Raw genomic sequence first — 20,350 nt, forward strand, 5'->3', positions numbered from 1 at the left:
AGCTTATATTAGTGTAACACTAATATTTTGTCAAAAGTTACATTTGTAAAAGTATTTTAATCATGTAAGTCTTGCTTCTGCCACATTATTGATTGTGCAGAGTATTGGCTCTTTAAACTGTGGTTCAATTAAAGTCAAATGTATGTTTCAATGTCTACTGTTGAAATGGTTTATCATGTCCTCTCCCATTCTCTCTGTTTTTGTCAAAAATATTTTGGACCCTTCGATTCCAGCCATGGTGTCCCATTCAGTTCCAGCCCCTGTCCTCCTGAGTCTCCTCCTCTGTCTGTCCCTGGTTCTCTCCTGTCGAGTTGGAAATCACAACGAATGCGAGTCTGCTCCCTTTGTACCAGGCCACAATTTGGTGGGAGAGGGCATTGATTTGGTCACAATGCAGCGAAAAGGAGCTTATGTGGTTGACGTGAAAACCTACCTCACCCCAAACAGCACCTGTACGCTCTGCTCCAACCGTCTACAAGGAAAAAGAATGCAGAAAGTAAGAGGGAAAACACAGTAATAGCTATGTTTTGTGTACATGTTAATGCTGTTGTTCTTTATTTTCAGCTGCCAGTGTCTGTGGTGGATTGGCGTGCAATCAGCCGATGTAGTGCTGATATCTCCAGCAGCTCACACTCCACTGTCAGGTATGGTAACGAACATTATTATAATCAGTGGAAGAGTTAAATCCCATTGAGAATTTTTATCGAAAAATCTCAAAGGACACAAATGTGTTCTGGGATTCTCTCACACAGTTTCATGACTAAATCTGGCATCAAAGTGAGGACTGAAAGATACATTATTTTGCCATACAAAAAATAATAATTTATTCAGATTCTTTCAAGAGCCTGAATAAGGACAAATTGACTTATTTTTCTTGGTTTTCTCATCCAAAAGGCATCTTCAGTTTTAACTAGTTGGTGGGGAGTTTATGTAGTTTAAGTAATTTTCATCTATGAGTTGTTTACCTGCCTTAACAGGCATATTCTGGCCACAAGATTCAACCAGTGAACCAACCTCATGTACAAAGACTTGCGTAGAGTTATTTAGTTTGAAACGCTCTTGAATGACATGTTTGGAGAAGATCCTTCTCAGACATTCCTGATGCTTATGGAATTACAATACGTTAGCTTGTGTTATCTTCTGTATTTGTGCTGTTTGGTGCAGATTTCTCAGCTGATTTGACAGAGGCCCAGTTGGGATATCCAAAAGTTTGAAGACTTTCCTTAATAGTTTGTGATCATTTTGTTTCCCCTCAGCTTTAGTAGGAACATTTTTACTTTGATGTTGTGGTGCCCATTTGTGTTCCAGTGGGTGATAGGAATCAAAAAGCAGGAATTGCTGGTGTGTAGGTTTCTGGTAATCCTCAGTGTCCACAGCACAGTCCAAAAAACATGCAAAACTGGCATATGGTGCATTTTTCTGCCACCACACATCCAGCAGTTATGTTAAATTTGATTATTGAATCTACCATCTTCCTTATCCCAGGATTACTACAGCAGAATATCTAACAGTTACATTCTGATTTCACTGTCATTCATAAACAGAAATAATCTGACAGATGTTGTAATGTAATCAAAAGTGCAATTCGCTGATAATTCTTTCGTTTTAATTGCATCCACAGCTCACTGATTCATGCATACACTGCAGAGGACAGTAATAACTGGAAGGTAAACATTCTTCTTTTATACTTTGAATCCTGCTCTCAGACAAATGGTGCTGCAATAAAAAAAAAAAAGCAAGATTCAGTATGTGATTCAGTTTCTGGCTTTACAAAGCTACTGAATAAAAAACAATCTACAATCCTGTGTCCAAAAACTGTTTCTATGGTAAGACAAAAAGGAAAAACAATTAAATGTAAATAAATTGAAACTAATGCCAACAGATTGTAACAAAATTTTAAGCATAGATATTTTTTTATTTTTTAATATGACACCTTCAGCATTTGTCCAAAACCGTTGAACTGAGAAAGAAAAAAAAAGGATCAGAAAAGTTTTTACTGCTTCAGGGGGCATCTTACCATGATGGTTTGATATATAGTTTAAAATAAGTAATGAGCACATTGTTAAACTATTGCCCTGTTAAAATAAAAGCCTAACTTTACTCCCAACCCTTGTCCTAACAAGAAGATAATGTAATGTACTTTTTTATGAATCTTTAGGATTTCTTATTTACGCTCATATTACCTCATATATCTTGCTCAGAGCATCTGTTATGGCCACCTGCACCTATCTGTTTTGATAGCAGTAAATTGCTTCTACTGGTTTCACTTTTCTTTTATGTCTTATCCTTTGGTAAAGGCTGTGACTGACATTTTCTCATGCTAAGTGCAAGTCTGTATTTCAAACAGTACAAGTGTTTGAAATTTCCTGTCTGTGATCATAGCACTGCAACTTTTTCCAAAACACAGTGTGTTCTGAGATTTTTTGTAATTATTATGGCATATTTATCAGATGGCCCTCGTCTCTGAGTTCTGTAAGATTTTAGCCAAGCTGCCAAGTCATTACAGCTCTACATCCTGTGCTCAGGACAGTGAACAAATCTTACCTACTGGTGTTGAACATCGAACAGCTCTCAAGCTTTTCATTTTCCTGTATTACATCAGTTTGGCCTGGATTTAGGTCAATTTGTGTCTTCCAACCTGGATGTGGTAGGAACACGCTCCAATGCTTACAACTTTGCTTCACAAAGGACCAGAGAAGATCGCTATTCCTTCAGCACACACAGTATCACCTGCAGCCATTATAGGTAGGCTGTGAATACCCCTGAATTGTCACATAAAGTTTGAATTTTTCAGTTAAGTCTGTAAAGCTCATGTCCATAAAGACCATTTGCTTCTGTACTTTTTTTGTGTCCAGATACCGTGTTACAAGCAGATCACCCCTCAGCTCAGAGTTCATTAAGGATGTGGCCAAGCTGCCAAGGCACTACAACTCTTCCACCAGTGATCAGTACAGCGAGCTCATAAATACCTATGGCACACACTACATCCGAACAGTTAAAAATCATACTCATCTTTTTTTACCTCTTATTTCTGCTTCTTTTTTTTTGTTTGATTGTTTGTTTTGTTTCAAAAACATTGAACTTCATTTTAGGTTCACCTTGGCGGGCGACTGAGGCGAGTGACAGCTGCACGGACGTGTTTGTCCTCACTGAACGGTCTCTCCTCAAGCAAGGTACATGGAGCACTCAAGCCTCACATGAAGACACTGCAAATTTGTACATATAATGCCATGTTTAAACAACTAAAAACACTTGTTATTACATCTACATTGCGCACATTGAGAGAGCTAACTTTTCAGTTCACCATCATATGCATTGCTCCAAGCATAAAACTGGCATGGAGCCAACTGATTTAAATCATTTTTTGTGAGTAGCTGTGTAAAAGGGAAGAAAAAAGGTAAAATGCGTAAGAAATTGATGAGATGTGGCTCCTGATTTTTCAGACAAGGTATGAGGAACAAGAGTATTCATAAAGCTTTGAAATGTCCTTTATCTTTTCTGATGATGAGAGTGAATAAGCTATTGCCCTAAAAAGCTAAAGTGTGTGTGATCTTTCTTGTTTGTATTCTTGCCTGCACTTCCCATGTTCCTTTTCTTGTTTTTTTTTTGTTTTGTGTGAATCTTTCTGTGAAAGATAAATGGAGTTGGGACTTATAGGCCTACCTGTAGATGTGCTGTTTTTTTTTGTGCTTGAACAGTGTGTCAATCATTACAGTTTCCTGGATAGATTTAGTCACTAAAGCCACTTGATTAGGGTTAAGTAAGGCAGATGTAGGAGCCAACTATTGCTACCCCATAAATACGAACAAATCTTTGTTCAGGCAGTTGTTTCGCCCAGAAGATAAAACAGTTTTCATAATTGAAGAACACTGAAAAACCGGCTTGATGAAATGTAGTTAGCTTGTATTGGATTACAATTGCAGTGGAATAAATAGAAGAATAAATGTACTCATCGAAAACAATCGATCGTGTTGGACACTCTTCATCGGCCAGTGGTAAAGGTTGTTGGCTCATCAATCATTTTAAACCCGAGTGAAGCACCTCAAGGGCTTCAAGCATTGGCTTAGCCAATACAACATTAATGCTATGTTACAATACACCATTATGTTGGCTGGAGATGGTATTTGACATGCAGTTCATCACCTTAACAATAGAGGTTGCATATTTTTTTGTACATGTAAAGATAGGTCATAATCATGCTTGAACATATAATTGTTGGTGGTGCTTTCTGATAGAACAGTCACAGATTTTTGTCAGTGGGTGTTTTTATTTTATGCAACTGTATTGAGTAATTGCATCTCATTACATTTCTAATCATCCAGGTCCACTCCTGTTTATCGCTGGGTGTTTCTGTTGGCCTGGGGAAGTTGAAACTATCCAGTGTCCAAAGCTCTTGTAGCAAGATTCTGCAAAACCATGATGACTCCACCAGATACAGCTCTGGTCTTCACCAACATTACACAGAGGTCTCAGGGGGCAAGGGCTGGTCAGGGGAGTTTTCCATGACCCATAATGACTCTGAGGGCTACATGAAGTGGCTGACCACTCTGAAGGATCAACCTGATATTGTGTCATACTCCCTCCGTCCACTGTATAAAGTCATGCCAAAAAAGCCCCAGAAGGTAGGGATGATGGCTGCCATTGAGCAGTACTTGAAGAAAAAAGCCGTGGGGGGTTCAAACAATGATCGGCAGTGTCGTGGGTATACTCCTAATCTGACATTCAACTGCTGTCCCATGAATACCCGGAGGGGGACATTGACGGTAACTATACTTCGAGCTTGGAATCTAAAAGGTGATATAGCTGGCGAAACCGACAGGTAGGTTGAAGAATCAATGACTATGATCTTTTAGCTATATCAGAAACAAATAATTGATATGTGTTACTCTTTGATTTTTTCTGTTCACAGCTTTGTCAAGATGTGGTATGGTTCCCACTATCAAATGACTGATATGATCGAATCTAGCAATCCCTGGTGGAACGCTCAATATAATTTGGGAAAGGTCAGTAAACCTTCTCATTGCAGATCAACTCACCGATTTACCTTGTGGATGATGTGCATTGTATTATGTCACCATCTGTGTGTGAAACATTAAGGATGGGCCACTGTTACTTATTAATAAAGATAAAAGATCGTACAATGATTGACCAGCTGTTGCTGCAGCTCAAAAACACATAAATCCATTTAAAGATATTTCTGTGTAATACTGGGACATAATAAAAAAAAATCAGACTGAAAAAGACATTAAAGAGGACATGACATGGTTATTTAGGGTAATTTAATTCTCACTCTTTAATACCTCTAGATTAGATTTGTACACTTTATAACTCCAAACAATTTGTAATTCCCGGGGTTTAGCCAAGAGGGCAGGGAAGAGGAGGATGGTGAGTCATGCAACTACAGTTGCAGCCTGAAAAAATACAACAACAAATAAACAAAAAAAACTACATTTCTAAGCTTGGCAACACACAAGATCCAGACAAACATGTTCAAGTCAAAATTGGACCACAGTTATCAAAGTGAATTGTAACAACAAGGATAACAGCTGGATGTTTCTGTATACATATACTTCTTTTTGAGCTTTGGACGATGTTTATGTTGATTATATATAATTCCAGTACTGCATATAAACCAGAAAACATGGAAATGCATGCCATGGGACTTTTAATTATTCGATCTTAAAAGGATGTATGCTTGCATATGTATGTTTAGAATATAAGTCTATCAAAATAACTAATTAGACATCCTGCATTCATAAAAATGTACATAAATGACAATAGCATACATAGCTAATTAAATCAGACAAGATTAATCACAAAAATATTGATACAGAGGTATCAGCCAGTTCACACTATGAAAAGCACACAGTTCATGTATGTCCAGTGATTCCCTTTTCAGTGTGTCTATCAACATATATTATCATATCTGCAATGACGAAAATGTAAATGTGTCCATTTGTTATCTTGGTGGAGCTTCAGAAGTTCAAAAATGTCCTACAACTCTGCAAGGCCTCATGTTAATGATCAGAACTTTCTGCAGTAAGTGGCTTTGCTTTGCCAGCACAAAAAAAATGGATTCACTAACACACAGTACAATTGGTTGCTGCAGCAACTGTTCATCATGTTCATATGTATATATATATATCCATTCATCCATTTTTTATATCCACTTAATCCGTCGGTCGGGTCGCGGGGTACTGGAGCCTATCCCAGCGGTCATCGGGTGAGAGGCGGGGTTAGATATGTGTATAGATTAAAGTAAATTAGATAATGATGGATGCTAAAAGTTAGAAGAGAAGACCATGTTGAAGTTGTTGTTTAAGAAATGTGCAAAAATACATGAATTGGGTCCATTGTTTATTTTACACTTGATTATCCACACACACACCAACTCAACAGTGGAAGGATAACACCGCAGTAAGTCTTACTTTAATTATTTTTTCTCATGAAGGTGGACACAGGCTATAACTTGAAGGTTGAGCTTTGGGATGAGGACATTTGGCAGAATGATCTCCTGGGAGAGTGTGTGAGGTCTGTGTACCAGGGGACACACAGTTTCACCTGCCCGGCAGAAACCGGTGCCTTTGAGGTCCGGTACACTCTGACCTGTGACCCACATCTGACTGGAGACAAGTGCGAGCGTTATAAACCATCTCCATAATGACGTTTGGAGGAGTAGCATGTTTCTTTTTAGTCAGATATTGTGATGATGATATAGGAGGTGTTGACATGATAAAAAGTCACATAATTGATGATATAAGAGTGCTGAGCTTGAGATTTTATATTCGATACAAACATTCTCTCGTCCCCGCTGCCATTGCTCTGCTAAACAAGTAGCTTTTCTTTGTTTTTATTCATCATTGTCCCTTTGCTGCTATTTTATTTTGTTTTGTCTTTGTTGTTTCTGCATGATTGTTGCAATGACTGAATGACTGCTTGCTGCAGACCGAATTACCCCACGGGGATAATAAAGATGCCTTGAACACAAATGATCAGTTTTTTGGGGGGGAGGCCCATCAGGAAAAAATGATGAAAAGATATTTTCAGTTGAGATGGTAAGGCTATACAGACATTGAAGTTAGTTCTAATACAACCATAACAATTTGTGACTCTCTACTTTTTTTGGCAAACAAGGTCTAAATACTACAGAGCAGCATTTATTACATGTTCCGACCACAATCTTGTTGAACTATTTTGACTGATTTATATAGTTATATTTACATTTAGATTTATCCATCTACATCTATATACTATATTTCTATATATATCAGAGACAGTACTACAATTAATGTTTCGAGGGCATCTCGGCTCTTAAAGGGTTGTTACTGGCTGTTTATGAGCACAAAAGTGAGTTTTTAGATCTTGAACAAAATAACTTAATTTTCCAATTCCAATACAGAAAACTTTTTGTAACTGCTGTATTGGTACATGTGACGCAAGAATGGTTTTTAAATCTAAAATATGAAAAACAAAGTAATAATCATAAAAAAAGAATTAATGTAACTTTAAAAACTTAATTTGAAAAGACAGAGAGGTTGTTCAAATAGTTTTTGATCAGTGATTGATCAGATAGAGTGTGTTTATCTGCTTTAAGTATCTGAGCAAAATCTGTTCTGTGACCCACTGCCTGCTCAACACCAGACAGCGTATATACAAAGTTAGCAAAAAGCTAATAAACACAGAGGACCCACTGGGCAGATCTGGAGTATTGAAGCTGAATTCACAGCTGGTTTGTTGATTGTGTCCGCAGAAATGACCGTAATAGACAAACGTTTTATGTGAATGATATATCTTTAAAGTTTTGGTGCTTTATTTTACAATATGCAATTCTTCTGGAAACCAAGAGAGCAAGATAACATCCTGGTGATAATTCCATTCCTTACGTTAAATAATGTCAGGTTAGTAGGTAGTCCCAGAATGCATCACGGACAGATTACATTCATATTATCATAAGAAGATGGACAGAAGTGTCCTGAACCACACCTGAACCAGACCTTAGTGGTCCATCTGTGGTCAGATGATCATCCAGGATAGATGTTAGGAGCTGGGCCTCCAAGCTGGGCCTTTAGTGGCTAAAGAACAAGCTATTCTTTTTATGGGTTGGTGAAGAGACTTAATTACCAGACATGAATTACTGATGAGGAAAGATGTGTAATAATTATCTGCAAAGTTTGTGCTGATAAGTATTGGCCCCTCGATATATATTAATTAACTACTAAGAGCCTCTGGCCGATGGAGTGTAGAACCAAAATTATTTAATTAAGATGCAACATTGTGCTGTGAGATTTGGGAAATACCCACCTAAGCACCAACTGGTAGGTTGTTTTAATGTTATGGCTGATAGGTTTATTTGATATAAGATTATCAGATAACTATTTTTCTTAATCATGTGAAATAAAAATGGTTCTTCACCTTCCAGTGAGCATATCAACACAGATGGCACAGATCAGGATGTTCCAACCCCTCAACGCCATGTTGTTATAATGTTCCAGAAGAAACTAATGAAACATTAGCTCTATAGAGGGTCTTATTCGTTTGTCTATTGTGCCGTTTTTATATAACACAGTAGTCTCTGCTACACACTGGGACAGGGAGTGTTAGCTGAGGAGTATTCAGCTGGTTGCCATCTGCAACTAAATTCTACACAATGCTCCTTTAAAAGTGATCATCTAACGCAGGACTCTTTGGCTACGGTCACACTGCAGTTGCAATGACCTGAATCCGATTTTTTTTGCTCATATGTGACCCAAATCTGATTTGCTTTTGACATTGTGAACAGCACAAGTCACATTGAATCTGACATTTTCGAATCAGAATCAGGCCACTTTTAAAAGTGGTACTGTATCGGATACATATCTTGACTTGACTTGAGATACAGAGAGACTTGAAAGCCCTGGGTTAATATATGAATATCCTCCTTCATGATGTCACCCGCTCACAGATTTGCCAGCTGCTGCCACACTCATTAAGCCATACAGTCCAGCAGTACCGATTGCCGTTACCATGGTCGCTTCTGTAAACACCACCGTGTCTGGTCTATGGGCGTGATGTCATCAATGTTCAACTGCGCATGCGGGTCACTTCAGGAGCGTCAGCTGTTCACACAGCAATCTGTAGACAGGCCACATTTGAAGACATAATGTGAACAGCCAAACAAAAAAATCGAATTTGAGCAGTAAATCGGAATTGTGCATTAAGACCTGCCGTGTGAACTTAGCCACAGTCACTGATACGTCTCCACTATTACTAAAACTGATCACAGCAGTTTGAACTAGTATCACCTACAAAATATTGACACAAATCTAGCGTTGCTATGGAGAGTCAAGGTTGGAATCATTCATAACCTGCCTGGCTGCAGCATTTGTATTTCAGCTGTTGGTGTTGGTAGTATGACAAACATAATTTAGAGAAAAATAATTCCACGAGTTTAATATTTTGACGACAAAAGAATCAGTAATGGTCGGTCTTCTATAATTGGTGTTCATGGCACTGGTATTAAATGGTATTGAAAAGCTGGTGGAGGTATGGCAAACTCCACCCAATGGACAAACATTGATGCAACAGCTGTCTGACAGTGGACAGAGGCTGGGTGAAGCGGGAGCGATGTATTTTCCAGCCCTCACACTGGGATGTGTCATCTTGAAAGCTCTAATGAACTGCCCCCCTCTGGCATCCACATACCTCCTGTGGTAGAGGTTTCCTGTGACGGCTTTACGCGCCGTGTAAAAAAGCAGCGCCTGCCGAGACCAATGGATTTCTTCCTCTCATCTCTGGAAATGTCGATTGACTTTAACGACTGCAGCCTGTAGGCGGTGTTAGCTCCCCTTCATCCACAAGTCCATGCATCCAGGACACACTGTTTGACACACGTGTATCTAATTTAGTTGACTGAGACGCTGTGCCCCTGACAGCACGACGGTTTCCGCTCAAGGAAATGATGGAGGAGGAAAGTTTGTGACGCCTCTGCGTTTTTTGTTGGAAGGAAGACTGGAGATCATTTACGCTTTGCGCAGTTTGTTAGTCCTCTTCGTTGCGGAAAGGGTGATTCGGAAAGATCTGAATGGATTTGGGATTAAACGGGTCTTCGACACTGAAATGTCTCAACATTGGAAATGCTGCTCCACGCCTGTCTGTTGCTTTTCATCATCACAACAACAGGTAAGGACGTCTGCCACCAGCCTGTTTTGTACACATTTTGTCCGAAAACGGCAATATTGTCTTCTTTTGTTGACTGAACACAATTTTAACAATATAGACATTAGTGCTGTGGTAACCTGAATACCTCAACTCAAATGTGTTTGTTCGGATTTTCAATCGATTATGGAGGAAGACGTAAGAGGAAAGATACCCCGTGACGTGTCCCAAAATTGTGTCAATACTGAACAAAATGCCTCTTTTGTGAGAAATGGCATTCACTTGGTTAAAAATAAACAAACTGATATTTATGGCAACAAAACTTAGATGTAAGCAGATTAATGTCAGCACAGCACTCAACTTGTCATTTTTATCCCTTCTCAGATAAAACATTGGCCTTTTCGGATCACCACTGTGGTGGAAATGTCAGCCTGGACCAAGAGCCTGCAGGTCATGTCAACCTCACTTTACCTGGACGTTTTACTGACCCCAGCAGGCCCAACCCCATGAGCCAGCAGTCTGACAAAACTTTGCAGCTTTCAGTTTGCACTTGGGTGTTAGATATTCCTTTGGGGAGAACGGTACTTTTACACTTAGTGGAGTTGGAAAGTGGTTCGAACATATCGGTGCGCTGCGTCTGGAACAAGGGAGATCAGGCCTTACAAAGCAAGGATACAGCCTTGCTCTCTGGCTGTGACAGAAACAAAGCCACCCTCAGTTGGACAGGAACAGGACACTTCCTAAATGCAGTTCAGCTGTCTTATTATGGTGAGAAAACATTCCTCAATTACTCCTTCTAAACAGTAAGGTCCACTTGCCTGAACTTGTCCCGGTCACGGGAGTTTGATCTAGTAGTTGTAATGAAATTAGGATCATACCTGTTTTAAGTGTGTTTCATTTCTCCTCTTACTGTTGGGAAAAAAAAAAACTTTTTTTTTATTTACAGCACAGGCACAGCATGCTTATTCAGGCTGCAGGGTGTGTAACTTAAAAGGCAGTGAACATTTATTGTGTTCTGCAAATCTGTTTGCCAGAAAGTTCTTATCACTCTCTTTGTGTTATGTTAGAGAAATATTATGTTGTTTTTTCCACGCTGTCTCTCCCCACCCTGGCTGCCTCTCTCTGTTTTTGTGTTTGTTTCTGGTCGTGCAGTCCAGGAAGACGAGAGGAGTTCCTCAGGGCTCCACTCAACCCACCAACCAGCCCAAGACCCCAGAGGTTGGCCTCAGACCGGAACTACCTTCACTAATACTACTACTGTTGCTCAAGAGGTGCTGAGAAGCACAGATGAGGGTAAAGGTCACCCCAACGAAGGTCTGGTGTCAACTTTTGGGCCTCCGTCTGTGTCTGGTGTCTCCTCTCAGGACGAGCTGTTGCTGCGCCCCACCTCACCCCAGCAGGGACTCCCTGAGGCTGGGAGAGCTGATAGGGAAACTCTCCCTCTTCCTGAGGAAAAACTGAACAATGGAGCGGAAACATCTGGAGCTGCTCACCTCACTGATGATCCCATCACTGCCAGAACACGCCCACATTTTCTGCACGCTTTCAGTACAGACACAGAATCCAAAACTGTAAACCCTACCGACCTAACCCCCCCTCAAACTGAGATGTCATGGACCGATGCAACCGTTAGTCGCTCCATCACCTGGCTTGGCACAGATGTTCGCAGATCTGCATCCACTCAGACATCGAAACATATAGACAAACATGTAACTGCTAAAACAAACCATAGTGTTTCTAACTCCAGTGTTCTTCTCACCTCTGCTCCTCCTGAGATACTGACCTGGGAGAGTGATGCCATCCTGATTCCACACGGTGGAGCTATTATTCAGACTGAAGATAAAGAACCTTTATCTGGGAGGAGCCAACGAAACGCAGATGGAATTCTGACCTCCGCCACCACTTCTGACCCTTTAAAATCATCCACCAAACCTCCGCAGCATGACTCAAGCAGTGTAAACGCTGACACTAAACCCACTCTATCATCATCATCACTTTCACAAGGCCCCAGCAGCACTCATACACCCACCACCCACATCTCTGAGCCTGACACTGCTGCTGGTACTGCGGAAGCTCGTCTACACACAAGTCAGAGTGACTCATTTACATTTGATGCTTCTGATGTTGCCGCTCAGACTGCTGAGTTTAAGTTGTCTGATAAGATTAAAATAACTGATGTGCTTCATACTTTTTCTCCTGTCACACTGAGTCAAACAAACTCTCCTAAAAGCACAGAGAGCCTCACACACTCCTCCCTGCTCGTGCAAACAAGCGACGAAGAGATGCAAACGGCAACAAAAAGTGTCCAAAAATATGTAAATAATTCAATGACTGCAAACACAATTTCCTCCACGACTGCATCACCCTTTAAAGAGGGTGATGGACAGACGTCCGGTTTCATCAGACCATCGCAGACAACAAACGTCCCAAATTCAACTGCTACAGCGATCACCAGAAAAATGTATACACCGCCACTCATTCACTCAGTCGTAAATGGCAATTTGAAAACAGATTCAGCAGCTGTTCTTTCTTCATCATCGAGCACGACCACAGACTCGTCTCTGTCTTCAACTGTGATCCAAACACAAACTGCATTCTCTGATAATACTCACGCAACCTCAGCCTCCTCTGTCACTGAATCCTCTATGCACACTTCCTTTGTCGACCACAGAAGCCCATCTGAATCCTCACACCCATCCCGCTCGCCTCAAACACACAATCACCTGCTTCTGCCAACCTCCACTAATATCCCTCCTACATATAAAGAGTCCCACAACTTTGTTACTGCTGCTTATCCCTCTTTGGTCTCAACTATAAAATTGAATTACGGACATGTGAAAGTGGAGAAAGGGGACAAGTTCTGGACGTGGTCTCCCGGCAGCACGACAAAGCATGTTCCCACAGACGGACCTTCGCCAGCCTTAAATCCCAGCCAGCAGAACAATTTGGCACTCACAACCACTGCTTTAACCTCTACACCTGTTTGGAGCTCCACAAATAGTCCCATGTTCTACATTGTGCCAAACCAGCCCCCTGCTGTCAGAGGTACTGTACACACTGAATTTCTGTGTCTTATGTTTGTAATTAAGTATCAAAGTCATGTGTCCAGGCCTGTTCTATTGAATTTTTTTGCTTGTTCTATCCAGTGGAGTCAGTTGAGCTGCTGCTTCAGTTGGTTGTCGAAGAGTCCAGATCGGCTTTGATTGCTGGTTTGGAGGAAGAAACAGCAGCCTGGGTCAGACATTGTACTCAAACACTGGATTAAAGAACACAAATAAACATATTATCATCATACAGTACCTTTTGACTTCTGTTCATTGACCTTTTCACACTTTTCATATGCTTCCTTTTAGGTGGTGCCGTACCTGCAGAGAGCCCCAGGCTTCACTAAGGTCCTGGGAGTCTGGAGCAGGTGAGTTCTACAGAAATTGAGGAAGGAAAGCATATGAAAACCTTTTTTTTTTTTGTCCGATATCTCCCCATAGTTTGTTCCTGTCATGTATTACAGTTCAATAGACATAGTCACAGACAAAAGCATACAGTGATTAAAAAAAAATTACTTTGAGAAACTTCAAGATTCCTCTTCTTCAAGACCTTAAGGAATTAGATTTATACATGGTGACCAGAGGTATGTTATGTAGTATTAACACTGTACATGTGAGCATCTGCATGTTAGCATCAATAATGGTAGCACTTAGCTCATAGTACTGGTGTGCTTGAAGTTCATTCTCGCATTGCTGCTAGCATGGCTGTTCTTGTTTGCCTTGGAGTAAAACAAAGGGCCGTTGCATTATTTTGTACGAAAAGATAAAGTACTATCAGACCTCATCAATAGAAATACTTACTATATGAAAGTTTAGTTCATGTTCTGCTGCTCTGTCTTTGCTCTAGTGGCCACGCAGTGCAGAGTCTGATAGCATTTAAAACCAGTGGGGCTCTGCAGTGGCTTGGCACTACTGGACCTATCTCACTGTTGGAGCGAACAGGACTAGCTCAAGCTGTTCGTGAGGGTAGGACGTTTAGATCATCCAAGATCACCAATGTCACGTTGGGAGGTGAGCCCAAGCTGAAATACTATTTGATATACTCTACTTTCCCCTTGTGGAAATTTGTCTATTTGTCCTCAAATGCTGCGCATAGATGCATTCCCAGTTAAAGCAAGAAATAATCACGGTAATAACTTCTTCATAGTTTCTAATGTCCATACTGTTTTGGATAGCCATTATAAATAAAACATTTTGCACGCATCCAAGAGTAAAACACCATGAATACGTCTGAGGCTGGAACAAAAGAATGCATGCCTGCAGACGGCTGATTAAAGTTAGTGCATATTGTGAGTCTGTCTGCTGTTGCTGCATGTTGTTTTCCACGTGTCCCCTCATCCCCTGTAATTTCCCTACAGTCAACTCTCTTATAAGACACTAAAATAATTGGAGAATTCCATTCTTAACCTCCTTACTTAATTACCCCAGTTCCAGGCAGACTCAAGTAAACATCATAACTCGGTTAGACCTGACTCAATCAAGCTCACAATCCACTAATAACAGAATCTGATTGTTGCGCCTGATCTACTCTGATATTTACTTTCTTACTGCCATGTTAGCATATTGCTAGTTTCTGTGTTGGTGTTTGCCATGAAAAACATGTAAAGAACAAAGTCACAGCACGCAGGTGCTGTGGCTGCACTATGATGAAGAGGAAGAGTTACCCCAGTGGTTCATCTTGAACCATTTTGATCATGTTTGTAAAAAGCATAATGTGTTACTACATCTATTGTGGCAATACAAGTATTTGATTGCAGTGCAAATAATCCAGAATAAGTCACTAAGTAGGCTGTATATTTATTGTTTTATTTTCTGATTTCCTGGCACACCGGCTTCATCATCCTCTGTTAAAACTGACATGCCAGCAGACATTTGAAAAAGTGATGAACAACACTTGAGTGGGCCACATTGTTGGACTGTGTTCATCACTATGAACATGGGTACTGTGAGTCTGTCACTCAGTGTTGTCACCAACAGTCTTATCACAGCAGCTCGTTTGTAATTTATTGTTGGCTGCACCATTTTTAGAAGTACTTTTCTTTTAAATAATTTAGGCATTTATGTTATTCTCTCTAAATTTCACAAAACATCTCCACTAACCAAACGATCTAACTTGATCTTTAAAATTTAAATTATAAACAAATGTTAAGACGAGGTCTACGTTGAACCCCTATAGGAGTGGGAACTCGAGTGCTGCAAGCAGAGATGACGAGTTGAAAATACATGGCATATGTAAGCTCACAGTGATAAACATAAAGAATACTCTTATAGGCAGCCTTATTCTATTTAATGTCTTTATTTCAGGACTGCAGGGTGATGTGTGCGACTGGTTGCTGCAGTGCCCTGCAGGTTATAAATGTGTGCTTCATACTGGCACTGGAAACTACAGCTGCTCCTCTGTCTGCCACTCTGATTACTGTCACCACCACGGCATCTGCACACACCATCCAGGCCAACCTCCAGTCTGCCGGTAACAAGATTTTCCTCTATTGTGTATTCCTCTATTCCTCGCAAAATATTGTGCGAGCGTTAGCGGGTTTTTTGTTTGTGTGTTAGTTGCCTTGTAGGTGATGACTTCTGGTACATGGGTCAGAGGTGTGACATGAGGATGACTCGAGCGCGGCTCGTGGGTGCGTGTTTTGCCGTCTTACTCATCGTAGTGATGGTCATTGGCATTCTGGCCTTGGTGGCTGTGCGACGTTATCGAGCCATTCTGATCCAAGCCAAAGTGGACCAGACCCGCAGCAGGTACACTCCCACTCAGTGATGTACATCATAAATAGCAGCTTATGTCCTACACTGACAGTTGAGATGTGTAGAGGAAGCTCTAGTACAAAAAAATGATAATAAATTAATAGAAATTGAATTAAATACGTAAGGCTTTAGGTTTGGATCATAAAATGTTGCAGTGAAACCCTGCGGATTGAATAATCCCATACATACATACAACATATAAAAATAACTCTTTTGACAATTGGTTTGTCAGGGGGAAAGCTGTGCTGTTATCCAGGATGGAAAAAAACAGAGCAGACAGCCAGACTCGCCCTCATTCACTGCAGTATTTTTGACCAGTAATGTCCACCAGGGGTCACAGTTCGACTTTTTTACATACCAAGGAGAAGGATGAAGGCTGGGTGGAAGACTGTTTGAGACACTGTCTGAGTGTGAATGTTAAGCCTTCAGATTTGCTTACAGCTCTCAATCATGTTTACTCATAAAGTCTTTTAGCACAAGGCCAAGAGGTTTGGATGCTTGGACCATTTATAAGGCCCAAGGATACCTATTGTTTATGCAAAATAAATCATCAATCCATTAGTACACTAGTTGATTTAAAAATAAGTTTGGTGACCTCTTAATTGTGTTGTTTTTATGGATTGATCTCCTTATAATTATTTCTAATTTCTTGTCAGAGCCATATTGTTTTCAGCTAAAGAGACATTTGGAAAAATCTATACCTTGAGGGTCCCACAAGGTCGATTTAAAAGAAACTCTTCAAATTAAGTAGCATCTTATTCTTTCTCTAAGAAGTATTTGGCTTTTTATGTAGGAATAATTCCAAGTATTTTTGCTCCTACGTCTGAGAGAAGTTAGTTAGATCAGAGGTCTCAAGTCACGGTCATTCAGATTGTCCTGATAATTCTCACCTGCTTATTCAAGTCAACAATTACAATAGTTTTTTTTTGTTTTTGTTTTTTTTTGTTGTTTTTTTTAAAGCAATCCGTTGTTGGGGTGATGAGTTAATAAGGACTCAACCAATGATTTGAATAGTTTTGCCTCCCTAAAAGTCATGCCCAGCACTGAAACTGCAATATCTAAAGTGTCAAAAAATGGTAATATTGCAGAAATGCAGTTGATGTCTGTGCTGTAGTTGGCTTTCAACTGAAATGGCAGCTTATAAGTGTTTTTTTTCCTATATGTTGTGAACATGTTTTTATTATAAAGATTACCTCCTTTTCTTTGTTTTGATGAAAATGTCTGTGACACAAAGCAGTCACTGTGAAACATAGTAAGTTCATTCATGAAACATGATGTCATCTGTGGCAACAGACTCAGCTCTACTCCTTCTCATTTCTTTGGAGTTCTTTGTTGCTTGCTCCTGAAACTTGCTCCCAGAAGCTCTGTGAATAGTTTTTAAGAGAAAACCTTACTCGTTAGAAACTTGTTGGGCCATTTTCAGTGTTAGAACTTGATAAATCCCTTTTTATGAATTCGACCGTGTTATCAACATATTATCAGGTGCTCATTCACAGTTTTAAGAGTTACCTTTGTGATTAGAATTTTTATTATTTTTTCATTTTTAACAACTGAGAATTTCAAAACTGGTTTGAAATTGAATAGAATTTTCTGTAAAAATTCATATAGTTATTTGTTTAAACCCAAATCACACTGAAATACAAGAAACATTGTTACCCTGTGGCTACTGAATGCAACATCTCATGATTTGTTGTGTGTGCAGCTATCGCAGGTTCAACCATTTTGATGAGCTGTCAGGTCGGTTCTGGTTGCGTTCGTGGGCTGGATCAGCAGATTCGCTGGACAATCCTGCCTTTATGCGCTCTGATGACTTACTGCATCTGCGGGCGCTCGACCGCCCCTGCTGTTACCACGACGACACGCTGTCGCTGGCCTCCACCTGCCCCAGCCATGGAGCACACATCAACACGATCTACCCCCACAGGTAAAAGCAAACACGCAATGTTACGCATTGAGTTGTCTGTAAGTTTGACAGTATCCGCATATCGTCGGTCATGTAGATGGCAAATATCTGTGACAGGCCTCAAATAAACTGTATTTCAGAAAAATAAACAAAGGGATCTTTGAAGATTTAGAAACAAAGCAACAACCAGCAACAGTGATTTTAACATCCATATATTGCTTTCTTTATAGACAACATGGTTTTAAGTTCTCAGTAGTTTGTAGTCATTTATAAAAAGATTAAATCAACACTTCCATTAGGAAGTTTATATCCATGCACAAGAATATCTTTTTTTTTTGTTATTTCTCTGACTTTAATTGAAAGCATCCATTTAGTGTAGCATCCTCAGTCACATTTTGGGTTTTCTTTTAGACCTTGAAAAGATACATCTTCAGTACCTTGAATGCAATAGTCTGAAGGGAGCATCTTGGAATCTGCCGTTGTTTAGAAATTGTTCTAAGAAATTTACATTTAGCCATTAAGCAGATGCTTTTATAGAGAGAATACCAACATTCAAGCTTCAGTAGAGTAGGAAACCCTGATGAAAATCTAAAAGAAGAGTGTGCAAGAAGAACATGTAAAGATGTGCAGATTTTCTGTTGTATGATGATGTTAATGATATTTCTGAATTGTGTAAGTCTGCAGTCCCGTTTTGTCTATTCTGCATTGATCTCCTTGGATTTTCTCATAATACTGTGTGTTGGTATCAGTCCAGTGAGTCCTGTCAAAGAGCTGTTTTTAACCTTGGCACGGAGACCAGCTGAAGTCAGTAATGATCAATAGCAGGAAGTAAAGAGATATTGCCAAGCTAAGACATTTTGAAACTTTCAGCATCACTAAAATCATAATTGTGCATATTTCCATTTGCGAGCCTGTATGTGTCATTTTGACTCTTTTATCACTCGTTTGTTGGTCAAAATGGTGTTCAACGTACAAATGACTCAAATGAATTAAGGTAAATATTGAATGTGCATGCATAGAATTCTTAATATAATATCAGAAATCCAACAGTAAATTATGTCATTTTAACGCAGTTAAAAGAAATCGGTGAAGCCAGTCAAGCCTTGTTGGGAGGCCATGGTGGCATTGAGGTGAAAGGCTGCTGTCCTCTGCTGTGTATTTAATCTTGTTTTATTGGCAAACTAACCATGTGTTATGCAATGGTTGCAGCATGCGAACAGATCGTTGTAAAACCAGGGAATAAAACTAAATTTATAAACCCTTCTTTACTTTAGCATGTCCAAAGCTTCAACTCCTGATAGAAATGTCTAGCTCTTCTGCCATGTCAATCTACTATTTAGACCTAAACAGGTGTCTCTAACTGATCAGTTGTTTCTCTGTAAAAGATTACCTGCTACTTGGAGGTGATGCTGACAGAGAAACACAAAAACATTAAAGTTGTGGTCCATATACACAAAATTATAACCTGAAAGACTTCAGTACTGAAAAGTCCCATAACAATAGTAGGATTCATATTAGTCACTTCATCTATTGTCATACAGAATATTGAAACTACAGGATTGAATGCCGTTGTAAAAAATAATGATAGCAAAGACTTCTAATAAGAATAACTGAGACAATACAAAAGTAGTTTAACAGATATAATTTGTGATTATAATGTTATATTATCATTAATTTACTCAAAAGCCCAGTAATTAAACCCTGTTCGTGTCTTTTACTTGTACTTTGACTTGATGGCTGTTCAATTACCCAAAGTTCTGCTGTGTAAATAATCTCTTTGCTCTATATTTGCTCTGTAGCTCACAGTACGGTTGGAGGGGGAGTGAGATGAGTATGGGGGATGGCGTGTTGGACTCGGGTAAGGCCAGTGACCTCTCCGTCTGTAGCTGGCCGGTGGAACCCATTCACTGGACTCCATTCCCACTTCTGCAACAACTGGCTTCCCACAGAACTCCCTCTGTGAGTGTTTGACTCTCTGTGTGTGTGTGTGTGTGGGGGGGTGTGATATTAGTAGAGAGGAGAGTAATTATCTGGTTTCATAATGTGTTTTTCCTGTCAAACCAGGTCAGGGTGCCACGACCACGGTCCTACTGTGAAGGCATGGAGCTGGTAGACCTGGGAAAAAGTTGGACTGCTTGACACTTATAAAGGGGAAACAAATCTCTTTCACATCATTGCAATGTAATGCTTTAATGTCCTTGTTTTGAGAATGAAATAAATGTCTTTTCCTCAACCCGTTGCTACATCTTTCAGTTTGATTCCACAATCTAAAAATAAGTCTATATAAAGTTGTCTGAACGTCTTCCATTTATGGTACAGAGTCTTTTGTAATGCCTCAGTAAAAAAAAATCTTAATAAGGGAAAGGATAAACTTTATATTTTTGGAATTTTAAAAATGTTCTTGTAAATCTTGACTTTCTTTTCGAGGTTATACTTTTTAACTATGTGCAGAATAAATCATAAAACAATAAGAAATACTTGATAAAGACAGAATATTATGTTTTTGGAAACCTTT

General features: G+C 39.8%; 2 protein-coding genes across 2 annotated transcripts; both read left to right on the forward strand.

The window, feature by feature from the left end:
• The first annotated feature begins 235 nt into the window (after nucleotides 1–235).
• LOC140305761 (perforin-1-like) lies at nucleotides 236–6,866 on the forward strand. The gene is made up of 9 exons (XM_072384740.1): nucleotides 236–496; nucleotides 565–644; nucleotides 1,622–1,667; nucleotides 2,603–2,745; nucleotides 2,856–2,994; nucleotides 3,093–3,173; nucleotides 4,323–4,819; nucleotides 4,910–5,003; nucleotides 6,452–6,866. Exons 1-9 carry the CDS (start codon nucleotides 236–238, stop codon nucleotides 6,659–6,661), a joined length of 1,551 nt encoding a protein of 516 aa, XP_072240841.1. The 3' UTR covers nucleotides 6,662–6,866.
• A 2,826-nt stretch (nucleotides 6,867–9,692) lies between these two features.
• Nucleotides 9,693–20,068, forward strand: LOC140305763 (uncharacterized). The gene is made up of 11 exons (XM_072384742.1): nucleotides 9,693–10,158; nucleotides 10,519–10,902; nucleotides 11,287–13,179; nucleotides 13,281–13,369; nucleotides 13,488–13,546; nucleotides 14,026–14,189; nucleotides 15,483–15,648; nucleotides 15,735–15,926; nucleotides 17,635–17,856; nucleotides 19,635–19,794; nucleotides 19,900–20,068. The coding sequence occupies exons 1-11, from the start codon at nucleotides 10,113–10,115 to the stop codon at nucleotides 19,972–19,974; spliced, it is 3,450 nt and encodes a 1,149-aa protein (XP_072240843.1). The 5' UTR covers nucleotides 9,693–10,112; the 3' UTR covers nucleotides 19,975–20,068.
• Nucleotides 20,069–20,350: the final 282 nt, after the last annotated feature.

This window comes from Leuresthes tenuis, unplaced genomic scaffold, assembly GCF_036924035.1.
Source record: "Leuresthes tenuis unplaced genomic scaffold, fLeuTen1.0.hap1 SCAF_4, whole genome shotgun sequence".
Lineage (NCBI taxonomy): Eukaryota > Metazoa > Chordata > Actinopteri > Atheriniformes > Atherinopsidae > Leuresthes > Leuresthes tenuis.